Source organism: Paramormyrops kingsleyae, chromosome 21 (assembly GCF_048594095.1).
Source record: "Paramormyrops kingsleyae isolate MSU_618 chromosome 21, PKINGS_0.4, whole genome shotgun sequence".
Taxonomy (NCBI): Eukaryota; Metazoa; Chordata; class Actinopteri; order Osteoglossiformes; family Mormyridae; genus Paramormyrops; species Paramormyrops kingsleyae.
The window spans coordinates 16,549,105-16,562,299 of NC_132817.1; the positions used below are offsets into that span (position 1 = coordinate 16,549,105).

Consider the following 13,195-nt stretch of genomic DNA (forward strand, 5'->3'; position numbering starts at 1 on the left):
AGTGCCCACCCCAGCCCCCACCTGGGGAAACTCTGGGAAAAATTAGCGCCGTACGAAAAACAGAAGCGTCTGGCACTGTCATTCTCACTGTCATCTGGGGGGGCGCATACAAACCTCATTGTCTTCACTTTCCATTTTCACGTAGGAAACTTCGAAGTCGGAGTTCACATCGCTGACGTGAGCTACTTCGTGGAGGAGGGATGCTTGCTGGACAGTGTCGCTAGCAGAAGAGCAACCAGTGTCTACTTGGTTCAGAAGGTCCTTTTTCTAATTGCAATCTAATTAATACAACTAATCAGTGTGCTTTCTTGATTAGATCATTCAGGCAAAATAAAGATGCCTTTCTGTATGTATCTAAGGGTCATTCGGCTAGAAATTTGTTGCCAGCAGGTGTGACCCAGGCTTACTTCCTGATAAAGTGCGTCTTGTGCCAGTTTTGTTTGCTGAAGTTCTCTTTTTGGAAGAGCATCTGTGAACTTGCCCGTTTTTGTGTGATGGGCAGAAAGGTTAATTGCCCGGTGAATAATTGGTGCTGTGAATATACGGCGTCTTTGGTATGAATTAATTCTATTATCTGTGAGAAATTTTCAAAGGACTACATTCATCCATTAGATTTTTTTCTTGCCTTTTTGGATGAAATGGTTTTATAAATGGATTAAATTGAATTGAATGGATTAGGTTTGGATGCTTTTTACTTGAACAGTGCTTATTGTTTTAAGCTTTTTATACACGGTCCTTTGGCTAGTAAACAGGAGGATGCAAAGTCATGGCTTTGTATCGTGTGCCTCTGCTTTAAGGTAGGACATGGCCGGTGATTGGGGTTTTCATGCTGCAGTTGGATGCTGAGCCGTTGTCCTTTTTTCACAAACCTCGCGTTAAATAAACCAGTCAGGTGTCTATACCTGGTAAGCCAGTCCATCAATAGCCTTTAAACCTGAAAAGTTTTTTTTCTTTCTCAGTCACTCACAGTCAGTTAAAGGGGCCATGACTTAGCAGTTTGCTCCATTTTAGTTCGTGTGTCCACCTAGTAATTTGATTGTACTGTAAATGTAATGTGTGGCTGCTCTTCCTGTCAGGTTGGATGCCCCTGACATCACTGACAATAACTGCTTGTTTTCTCTTCTCCGCCCACCCCACCCCCAGGTGGTCCCGATGCTGCCCAGGCTGCTCTGTGAGGAACTGTGCAGCCTGAACCCCATGACTGACCGACTGACCTTCTCAGTCATCTGGAAAATCACTCCAGAGGGGAAGGTACCATTTGACGGGGGTCTCCTCAGGTCCCAGAAGGGAAGGTACCATTTGACGGGGGTCTCCTCAGGTCCCAGAAGGGAAGGTACCATTTGACGGGGGTCTCCTCAGGTCCCAGAAGGGAAGGTACCATTTGACGGGGGTCTCCTCAGGTCCCAGAGGGGAAGGTACCATTTGACGGAGGTCTCCTCAGGTCCCAGAAGGGAAGGTACCGTTTGACAGGGGTCTCCTCAGGTCCCAGAAGGGAAGGTACCATTTGACGGGGGTCTTCTCAGGTCCCAGAAGGGAAGGTACCATTTGACGGGGGTCTCTTCCGGTTCCTAAGGGGAAGGCACCATTTGACAGGGGTCTCCTCAGGTCCCACAGGAGAAGGTCCTATTTGATGGGGGCCCCGGGATGCCAGGTCACTTAGTATAGGAGTTCTGTGATTCTGTGACTGGGGGGGGGGTGAAAGTGGGATTGGTTCCGGGGCTGATGGAGTCTGGATTTTGTTTGACTTTGCCTGTGCTACAATATCACAATGCTTACAGGGTGAAAAATCCTAACGTGAACTAATCTTTGGTGAGCTGGTGTCCAGCGGCAGTAGTAAAAGACTGTCAGTGAACATCATTTACTCTTAAAATCATACCTCCTTTCCTTCTAGCTAAAAATTAGTTTTTTTTTAATTACCCCTCTTGGACAGGCCTGTGACTGAATCCCTTCCAGCCTGATCCTTAAATACAGGGGGGGTCCTCTTTAGCTCCCCACATTGTGCCATGGGTTCGACTTGGCAGCACAGACTTCCAGTGCCCTTGTCTCCGCTTCATCACTGATTGAGTCGAGAGCCAGAAGCTCCCAGTGGAGTCTACTGTAGGTTGCATCTTCTTAATTTGACAATGATCTGTTCCTCTGATCTGTTCCTTTTTTTCCAGTATTTATTTTTTAAGTTGGATTAATACGGCAATTGATGGGGCTCTTATTAATTATTAAAGAGGAGATATTTTCTGTATGAATGTGTCCAGGCTGGTGATGTTGCACAATTCAGTTCACAGTGCAGCAGTATTGATCACAGGGCGCCATCTTTGTCTCAGCTGAGCTGCTTTCAAAGCAGTTCCATGTGTTCAACCAGAAGAGCCCCTGTGGTCACTTTTGGGCTTCCAGCAGGTACCTGTAGAAACAACCCAGGAATGGTTGTGACCTTGTAACTCCATGTATAAGTCAAACATCAAATTGTTAAGTCAAAAACGACTGATGTTGTTGACTTGTAGTCATTGTAAGACACAATACAAATTATTCTGTTGTGGCAGCCGGTTTAGTATTAGTTAAATTCATGGACTCGGGGGGTCACATTCTCAGAGGGGCCAAGCATTGTACCTTTGAGTCCAGTGTATCACTGCAGTCGAACATCCAGCTGTATAAACAGGTAAATAAAAATGAGGCCTTGGCTGAGTATCAACAGAGCAACTGCGTGCAATCATTGCATTAATGGGCCTTGGTCTCACGTCATGCTTGGCGAACACCCCCACGCCATGACCCACCCATTAGTGTTTGTTTGCTCCTGTGAAGAACGGCCTGTTCTCTCCCCCCCCCCCGCCCCCACCAGATCCTGAGTGAGTGGTTCGGCCGTTCCGTGATTCGCTCCTGCATCAAGCTGAGCTACGACCACGCCCAGAGCATGATTGACTCGCCCGATGCCCCCCCCGGCCCCGAGCAGCTGCCCCCCTGCGCCCCCAAGCACCCTGTCGCCGAGATCCACCGGGCCGTCCTGGACCTGCACCGCATTGCCCGCCGGCTCCGCGCCCAGCGCTTTGAGAGTGGTGCCCTGCGTCTGGACCAGGTGGGCCGAGCATGTGTGAGCTTAGCACCTCACACCTAAATGCTGTATCTGTGACGGCCACCAGGTGGCCTAATGCTTAGGGACTGAACATTCCAGTGGTACCATATGTTCAGCCTTATTTTTGAACGATCCTGGGGTCTGTTTAGCTCCTATTTACAATCTGTTTGGTTTGGGCACTTTGATTGGATCAGCTTCTGAAGGGAATGTGACTCGTGATGATTCCTACATGGAAACACCATGTTATCTTTGGTTGATGAGCTGATATAGAGTGAAGTCTTAGAATCTCACACAGGGAGCAGTGCTATTTGAGATTTACCGTGCTCTCTGGTCATTGGCTGTCATCTGTTTTGTAGACTAATAATATCTTTACATATTATGAAAGGGTCAGCAGTGTGTAGACCACTTCTGAACCCCCTAGCTGTCCTAGATGTTTAGTTTTTATGGTCTGCCATGCAAGTTACCCTGGTGTTATCACTTAGTGAAACCAGTATCTATCCGTCCATCCATCCGTCCATCCTGCCATCCAATACAGAACCAAGGTGGAGTGGCCTGGTATCCAGTCCATTGCATGGCACACACACACACACACACACACACACACACACACAATATGGGCAGCTGCAGTGTAAGGTCAGCATTTTATAAAAAGGGAAACCTGGATTTATAAACCAAAATATATATATAATATATGAAAATGGAAAAGTGAAAAACGGTGATGACCACGGTCCCTGAAAACAATGACGTTTCACATGTTCCAGCAGCTCTGAGGGACGGCCATCTCACCCTGACGTTTAAGCGGTATCTACCTAAAGGCCCAGGTCCAAACAGCCAAGTCATGGAGTCACTGCAACGAGTGGCTTTGAGAAGGGGGGGGGGGGTCTGGTCTGTCCTCTTTGAAATTTCCTGTCCTCCTTTTAGCTTGCTGTTGCCTTTTGGAGAGGCTCCCTTTAAGTGGGTCCTGGGACAGTGGGAGTAATGGTGCCCCCAGCAGGCAGGGAGTGTATCTACAGGGTTGCCGCCAATTATCCATTTGGTGTCGTGTGCGTTTCCAGTACAGACGGCTCACAGACACTTTGATGTGCCTGTTCCTTTCTAACCAGAGTGACTCTCACAGGTTGCTTTTACGATCATGTGAAGCTCTCCTAAATAGACAGTCGTACCGGGGCTGGAAGGCGGCCGTGATTTCATCGCCACTTCACCGCATGACGTCCAAAGTGCCAGTGGGTGGGTCTGTCGATGAGCCAGTGCCAGGCAGTGGTCTGTAAGCGAGGAACACCATTGATCGCCCACTCTGCCCCAGGGGGTGTTGGCGTTTCCCAGGCGACGTGGCGCTGTCACCACGCCACTACAGACAGGGTTTAATGAGGTCACCTGCCGGACTTCCTCTTAGCTGGATCACTTTCTATCACATGTTGGCCAGATCCCGGCAGGGTGCGAGAGAGCTTACTATATGGATTTTACTTTAACCGGGCATAAGATCACAGTGAGTTGGACTATGAAGCATGAGCTCACTGACCTGCGTAGGTGGAAACGATGGTCCTGCCATCGCGTGTTGGTACCTCGGTTCATCTAATCAGTCTCCCAACTTCTAGACTACGTAGCCTGTACCACTTGGTCTGGTCACATGCTCTGCTCTGGTGCTTGGCCGTCCTGTTCTGCAGATCCACAAAGCCCTTTGTCTCTTCTAGAGCTGTCATGGTTACTTAATTAAACCTTGATTACTCAATTTTAAAAAAGTATCGGTTTAAAATTAACCTCCTTGATCACCCGCTAATGCGGCGGAAGGAAGAGCAAGCATGGCGGACGAGGGTCCAAATGAAGAGCGAAGGCCTCTGTTGTGTGCAGGGCCAGATCTAGACGTTGGCAGACTAGGCAGCTGCTTAGGGCCTGTTCAGGAGAAGTGGAGCCCGGGGAAGTCATCTGTCCCACAGTCGGGCAGAACCAGGACACACTGGAGAGATTACATCTCACGGCTGGTTGGTGAACGCCTCAGTGTTTCCCTGCTAGAGCTGGGGGGGGTGGTTGGGGAGACGGAGATCTGGGCATCTCTGCTCAGACTGCTGCCCCCGCATCCCAGATCACATGGGCAGAAAACGGATGAACCAAAACAGTGTTATGTGTGTGTTTATCGTCAAATTAATCGGTAGATTACTTGATTATCAATGTAATCGATAGTGACAGCCTTGGTCTCGTCATCCTCTGTTACTTCGCTGATCAGCATTACTCATCAAGTTTGTCCTTCCACATAAATAACAAAACAGATGAAGTCCATCCTAATTCATACGCTGATTTATAGGCATATTCTGCTTATTTTGCTTGACAGACGTTTAGTTTATCTCTGGAACATCACCCCATGCCATCGCAGTGAGACACACTTCATGTGCTCCATCACCACACACTCTGTGCCGCTGCGTACCGTTCGCACCTTCTACCAATTATTCAGAATTAAACATTCATCTTCACTCCATGGGCTTTTTAAAAGGCATCAGATATGTAGGCCATATTTTTTGTGTGTTACATCAGGAGTGTCCTGGTTTGGATTTTCGGTTTTTCCTAAGGGCGCGCAGTACAAGGTCTTGTCTTGCTTAGTACTTAGAGCTACATTAGGTCATATGCTGCCTTTCTGTGCCACATGAAGATGATTCCTTTACCCCAGCAGATTGCGTTGCGTACGTCCATTTTCTCCGACGTGGGAGTCATTTTTAAATTGAAATATTTTTTGTTCAGTGCTATAGCTCTGCTGTGCACCTTGAAGGGGTTCAGACTCTGATTCTGACGCAGCCCCATCAAATACAGACGCGTCTATTGAAGCTAACCACTTTTCAGAATCTAGGAGATGTTGGTTGATGTCTGTTTCAGGTCTGAGGTTCAGTCAGTCGTGCTATTTTTAGCATTCTCCCCATTCCTGAAAATGTCCAGACCGTTACGTTTTGATGAACACCAAAGTATGTAGAGGCTTTGCAGTAACTTCACACTCTCCTTCCCTGTAGTTCTGAGTGCCTCCGTGTGCTGGAGTCGATGTGATTTGTTTTGTATCCACGGACCACTGGGGAACTAGGCACTTTGGTTTCTCCAGAGTTACCACCCATATTGAGTATCCATCACAGTTATTGCCAGTCTACGTGCCCTCAGTATTAGCTGGGGCAGAAAAGCCTAATTAGTGCCCAGGTGGGGAATTCACTGCCGTTGTTGTGTTGTGTTGAGTCTTATAGAAATGAATATGGATTTGGCGTCTTCCAACTGCCACACAGAACGTTTGGTTCTACTGCCACAGGAAAGGAGCTCTTTGAGGTAGCTACCTGGTTATCTAGCAATACAGAAACTCACTGAGGATCTTGGCACTGAAGAGCAGTTGTGGGCAAGTGGTATCCATCTGGCGCATGGTGGAGATATCCTGAAGGCTTTGGAACCACGCGGTTTATTTACAAGCGCAGTCTGGTATGTGATGCACTCAGTGATCTGCTTTTAAACTGCATAGAAACCTTGTGGTTATCGAAGATGAAGCGTGATGAAGCAGAAACCCTCTCGGATGAGCGCGTGGAAGCGGCTTGCTTCTGCGGCGTACTCCTCCGTGGCCGGGCGGGAGGCTGGCCGCCCTCGCAGTGTCTTCTCATCCCGACTCCCCCGCGTCTCCATGTTCTCCTCCGTCAAAAAAACACAGGCACTCCAAACTCCCCAGATCATGTTCTAATTAAGGGTTTGATCAGAAGAACCTGGAGTACAGACAGTCCTCGGCTTACGAACGAGATTCGTTCCTAAGTCTTTAAGTCGGATTTGTGGAGAAGTTGGAACAGGTACATATGGTTCTTATTTAGCCAAATGTTTGTCTTAGTATATGGTGTGTATATATATATTATATAGTATACAACCACTGAAGCCACGCAATGTTTTCATGAGCGTCACAAAGTCGTGCATGTGTTCGTTATTATGCGCCATTGTATTTAACTCACATTTTTATATAATAGACTTTATGGCAGTCAGTTCTTAACCAGCAGTGTACACAAGTCGGACATTCGTAACCCTTACTTCATCTGCTTCCTGATGCTATGACGTATTTACTGTGATACTGACGTACTAATGACACAGAGTATGCCTGTGTGTTGAGTGCAGCGTATCCCCGAAATCTCTAATAGCCATGTTGAGACCAACTGTATAATATCCTTTTCATACATGTGCTGACTGCATGCTTCGTACGCATGTATCTTGTGTATATTTACTTGTATTTACATGCATACTAAAATTACAGGTGAAGCAGCAACATCCTGCCCTGTGCTTTTATGGACATCCAACCACCTCCTGAGTCCTGCCTCTCTAACTCCCCCCGCCCCCCCCCCCCCATTCCTGTTTTTCAGTCCAAGCTGTCATTCACCCTGGACAAGGAGTCAGGAATGCCTCAAGGCTGCTACATCTATCAGTACAGGGACAGCAACAAGTGAGTAACTCAAAGCCGAAGTATTCATGCACATAAGGCCAATCCGTGCTTTTAGCCCACAGTCTGAGAAATAATTTATTCCTCTCAGATTTTTTTTTTTTTGTTTTGTTTATTATTTAACTCTCTGAATGACCTTGTGGGATATACCGCAAGATATAAAGCAGTTTAAGCAATTACAAAAAAAGCTGAGAATCCTAAATAATTAATTACTCTAATTTTGAACCTGGCTGTAATTTTGTTAATGGGGCGAGCTTTCGACTTCGCGTTCAGTCATTGGAACGACTTCATCCGGTCTGGCCCTTTTTTTCCGCAAAAAGCTTTTTAAGTTTCAATACTTCCATGGCAGTCAATGAAATATGATTGTGTGGTCGTCGTCCAGCTTTTCTGGGCGAATTGGTCTGCGCGGTGCTTTCTGTCAGCGTGACCCGACCGGCTTAAGGAGAACACTCTGAACGGACCCCTGAAAGCCAGGGCTGCCGGGCTTGGCAGCGATGCTCCTGCTATTTTGGTAGTCTTGTTCCCGTAGTGAGTTTGCAGTGACCTGAACCACACCTGCTTCTCTCTGAAGCCTGTCCAGGGGCACTCGGAGCTCGTGCAAGGTGCGCTTCAGTCCAAGGTCGGGTTCATCTGCAAGCGATGATGCGTCGTCTGGCTGAAAGAGGGCTCTGATACTGCCTACTGTCTTCTTGATTCCTCTCCAGCTCTTCCGACGGGTAGTTGCTCCTCCGTAGCTAGGCGACACTGGAAACGTTTCAATGTTTTAATTTTTATAAAATGTAGAAAAACGACACGACGGAAAAAAACATCTTTGCCTTTCAAAGTAAAGTTGCACTAGTTTGCTATACATCGATGGTCTAAGTTTATGCAAGAAGATCGGTATATCCTTTCAAGCAACTGACCCTTACAGTATATACTGCTGTGGATTGATTTTAAAAGTGCAGATTTCATAGGAGACTTAAGTCAGCATTTTGTGCACACCTATATCTATTCAGTAATCCCATTATTCTTAGTGTGTTTATATAAATCAGCTTATTCATGGTTTTGGCACAGGGGTTGCCCTGTGGTTTCAAGAGTGTCTCATCACGTTAGTCCCGGAGAGCCGCGTTTTATTCCAGGTGTGTTTTGCCGCAGGCCTGGGGCGGAAGCATCCGGGGTGATCAGCGAGGAGAATTCCTCTGTTCGGCCAACCATCAATGTGCCTCTTTGCTGAATTACGTGAATGTAGTATCCGACCAAGTTCTATGCCGACGCACTGAGAGACACAGCTTGATGGGCAATCGGCCTCTTTGAAGGTGGCGACCGGGAGTCGGCAGTTCGCTGCTAATTACCAGCGGCTTGAGCGAGTGTGGGCGTCGGTCTGAGCGAGTGTGGGCGTCGGTCTGAGCGAGTGCGGGCGAAGATTGGGCGACTTGCTCTGTAAACAGCAAGCGCTTTGTCAGAACATCTCCCCTACATATACCGAGCTAGAAAAACAATGTACCGTCAGGATGATTTAAGTCATCCTCATCACTCCTGGGCTCGTGGCTGCTTGTGTAATCACACGCTGCTTACTGTGCACTCGTGTGTTTTTAACGTGTTTTCTTTGCTGATTTTATTATTTTAAAATTTTGTCCTCCAGCCAGGATTCTTTTGAGCATTTGGCACTCGGAATGGTAAGGATCCGTCCGAATTGAGCCTCGGCCCGGGACTCTGAGCCCCCCTGAGACGGCGGTTTCTGTCCCCATGTAAGCGCTGCACCGGAGTTCACGGGCTGGCTAATGACGCGATTCGCACCGTCTTACGCGTTATTTCAGCAAGAGCTGCTGCGTTTGCTCTCTCGGCTCCGTGTCGCCGTGCCGTCCTGAACGACCCGAGCTAGTGAACTCGCTAACCCATTTGTTAGCTCATTTTTGCACCCTGGGTGCCTTTTTGCTGAATAACGTGAATGTAGTAGCCGACCAAGTTCTCTTAGACCTCTTAGAATAATCTGAAAATGTTCTAGAAAGCACCATGAGCAGGTGCCCATGTTTCTGGATAATGCTTGAGGATATAAAATCATCAAACCTGCAGGTGTGACCTTTAATCAAAGGCCATTTTCCTAACGTGCTGCTGCGTTGCTGCTCCTGGCTCAGACGGCCTCAGGAAGCGAGCCCCGTGCGAGAGACGGGGCCACGTGTAAACACACTTAAATGGTGTCACTCTCCTCTGGTCGGGGGCCAGCGGCAAACTCACGATGATCTCAGAGAAGGTGACATCACCCGAGTACCAGCCAGTCTCCGAACGTTGTCCTCGGGCAGTCAGGGCAGGGAGGTTGGCGCAGTGGCGGACTGCAATCACCGCGGCCGGTGGCTTGTATCGTAACGATTGAACCTTCCGATTGTTGCTCTATGATTAGTGTTGCATAAATATTCCCCGCTTGTCTGTGAGTTTGCAGGGTGGACAGTGGGTTAGGACTCTGTACCTGTGATTGGACGGTTGTCGGTGGCTGGTAGAATGACATCACTGTTGGCATTCTTAACCCTATTTGCTCAAGGGTCACTGGCTGACTGTACTCTCTGATCCTCCCTTGTACTTTGGACTAAATCATCTGCTAAATAAATGTAAACGTTAAAGTACATACTTGCCTGCCTTGAGACACACGCAGTTGGGGGTGTGTGTGTGTGTATATGTGCGTGTGTATGCAAGAACATCTCTCGTTATTCTGTCCCTACGTCAGAATCCACTTGTCCTGTTAGACACATAGTTGTTACTGAGCAGGCGAAACGGAGCAGGATGGGCTAGGATGCTGCGGTTTGTGTCAAACGAAACATGGCAGGTGGAAATACAGAGGGGGGACGACGCACGAACAACACGCCCGCAGAGCCGGTCCACGCCGCAGACGTGTGAGGTGTCATCGCTGCCCACTGACTCATCCTGTCGCCCCCTCCCCTGTTACCATAAATACACAATAATGAACAGACTGTATGGAGCCCCATTCGCGCACAGCTGGACAGCTCCCATACAATGCAGAAGGGTTCTGTCAGCCAACAGCTGAAGCACTGAAGCCCTTCATGCTCAAGTGTGTATATATAAAAAGAGGTGCTTAATCTGTTTGTGTTTTTCCTGTCACTTTTCTTAACTGGGTTCCAATTTAGTTGGCTTATTTTTCAGATATTAAGTTGTTTAGTACTGACTCAGCGAAACCAGACTGGCTCCGATTAGTTGTGATTGTTGTGCCGCCCTGCCCATGGCTGTTCTCAGCAGGGCTGATTTCTCGCATCATTTATCACGTAGCGGTTTGCCCTCCCTCGATGCCCACCGCTCTCACCCACGTTCAGGCAGTCTCTCAACCCAGTCCTCAGGGACCCCCCCCCCCCCGACGGTCCACGTTTTTGCTCCTTCCCAGCTCCCTGACAGACCGTCCACGTTTACCTGGAGCTGGGAGGGAGCGAAAACGTGGACTGTGTGAGAGTTCATGAGGACCGGGTAGGGAGACACTGCTGTACAGTAAGAGTGACCTGTGCTCAGCAGTGTCCCCCTGCCCTGGGCCTGCATGAAAGGTCCCATGCCTTCTGTGACCGGTCATCTCCATCTGCCATGAAGGAGGAACAGATGAGGTCAATCGGGAGTCCCTCTGAAGATCTGCCATCCAGGCCTACATATAAAATAAAAGTTAACATTTTAATTGGATGAAATGCATTTGTTTTAATTCTCAAAAATACTGTCTGATGGTGACGTGCTGTTTAAATTAACATTTAATATGCTTTCCGCTACGTCCATTAATCCACTCGAGGCCTTTCAGTGCTAATTAAATAAAAACGTGTTGCATCCACAGCTTTGCCGAACAGGTAAAGGGGAAAAACTGATATTTAAAATGCGCATTTTAAAGTTGGAACCCAAGACCGTTTTCAAAGGTCTGCGGCTAAATATTTAATATCATTCAATGTGCATTAATACAGTCACTATGAACAAGATGAGGGTTTTTCGTGGTTTTCAACACTTGGATTCAGGGTGGTGGGCGGGGGGGAGGGGGTCGCAGTGCAGTGGCACTAACCAGACGAACCGTGGCTGGAGCGCTCTGGGATATGGACACCCCCGCGACCACGGGGGTTTATGGTCCAGCGTGTTCGACTGCACCGCCTCCTCACTCAACCGCCAGTGCACTGGAAAACAGGAAAGAATGAGCGCACTGCACAAGCAGGATCATGCTGAGGAAATAGCTCTGCTATTTCCAGTGTTTCCATGCGGCTCAGTCTAACGTGGACAGCCAGTCAGTTTATTGAAGGTTATTATAGTAATATCCGTGTTATGGTGATATCCATGCTTAATCAAATGGCTAATTGGCTGGAATTTATTATTTTTATTATTCTGAATTAGTCCATCACACAAGCAGAATGATTTTGTCCAAATTGAATTACATTTATCTATTTTTTTTATTCTTTTTTTTTTTTTTTCCTGGGTTGGATGTATTTAACTGGAACATTTCAGAGCGCTTTAATCCAGGGTGATTCCCCAAGATCCATTTCATGATCTTTATACCCGTAACCTTAAATTTCCTTCCTTCCCACCCTTAAGCGCTGTTCCATCCACTCCTTCATGAGTGCGACCCGTTTTATCCCAATGTTCCTGAACTCACTCTTTTGCCGAAAGAGATGTTTCCAGATGATCGATTTGAGAAGGTTGCCAGGTGTAAATTCCAACCTCGAGTGGATCAGAGACTGTTAAGAAAGCTCAGGGTTTTTGAAGAAGCTTCCACTTAAGATCATTTTTAATGAAAGCGTAATGTCTTTATATGTCAGTGTCTGTGCCTCAGATTGTTGTAAATGTTAGCGGTACGGACAGTAGCTGTTTCTCCCTGGAGTCACTGCTGTCCAAGAGCTTGTGTACAAGGGAAAGTACAGAAAGTTCTACCCTAGGCTAGTAACGAAAGAGAAATGTCATTTCTGCATGTCCTTGTCTGTCGTCTTTTATTGACGGCACTGCTGGGCAACCTGTACGGTCGTTACATACTCAGTCCGTCTCACGTTTCTCATCTGATGTAGAAACACCAGGTTTCAATCAGTGACTGAAGAGGAACTGAATATCCACTTAAGTTCGTGCCCAACCCCCCCCCCAAGTCATCCCGCCTGAGCTTCCCTGCTGCAAATGGCCCAGTCTTTGTGTCCCACCCAGAGAGGAAAACACCAGCTCACTAGGTTTCGTGACGATGCGGCCCGGTGCTCTGGTTTCCAGTGCGGAAGTCATACATTTGATATTTGGCGTTTCAGGGCAAGTAAAACAATCCCTGTTTCATAAGTTACATTATACTATAAGTTATGGACATTATAAGGAGGCCACTGCTTTGGGACATTTACTTGCCGGATGCTTATTTAACAGACTTAAATGGGGGTATAATGAATCATGTGGCTCTGATATATCCATCATAGTCCCTTATCCAGTGCAGGTTAGAGAGCTCCGATGGGCTTATTATCCGCTGTTACCTGTTAGCGGCTTGTGTGCGTTCGCGGTCCCTGATGATGTCACTGCCTTGGCGTCTGCCTGCTCCTTCCTGTAGAGCCGCTCGCTGCCACCTGCTGGAAGATCGGTGAATCGCTCCTCCCCACCTGCTTGGCTGTACGGCGGATGCGCTTCCTCCTGTTTCCTGTTTGCGCTTCATTAATCCACCTGTGACACTTATCTGGAGGCTTATGCAGCCAAGGACACTTTTAGCTTGGAGTGTGTGTGTATATATGTATGTGTGT

At 47.7% G+C, this 13,195-nt stretch overlaps 1 protein-coding gene across 8 annotated transcripts in view; it reads left to right on the top strand.

The window, feature by feature from the left end:
* The window catches only part of dis3l2 (DIS3 like 3'-5' exoribonuclease 2), a 47,584-nt gene that overhangs the window by 26,902 nt on the left and 7,487 nt on the right, over positions 1-13,195 (top strand). For all 8 annotated transcript variants that reach the window (XM_072704502.1, XM_072704501.1, XM_072704504.1 and 5 more), the window contains 4 exons: positions 146-258; positions 1,144-1,251; positions 2,831-3,064; positions 7,417-7,496. In XM_072704502.1, the coding sequence (XP_072560603.1) occupies positions 146-258; positions 1,144-1,251; positions 2,831-3,064; positions 7,417-7,496 (535 nt within the window). The remainder of the gene's footprint in view (positions 1-145; positions 259-1,143; positions 1,252-2,830; positions 3,065-7,416; positions 7,497-13,195) is intronic.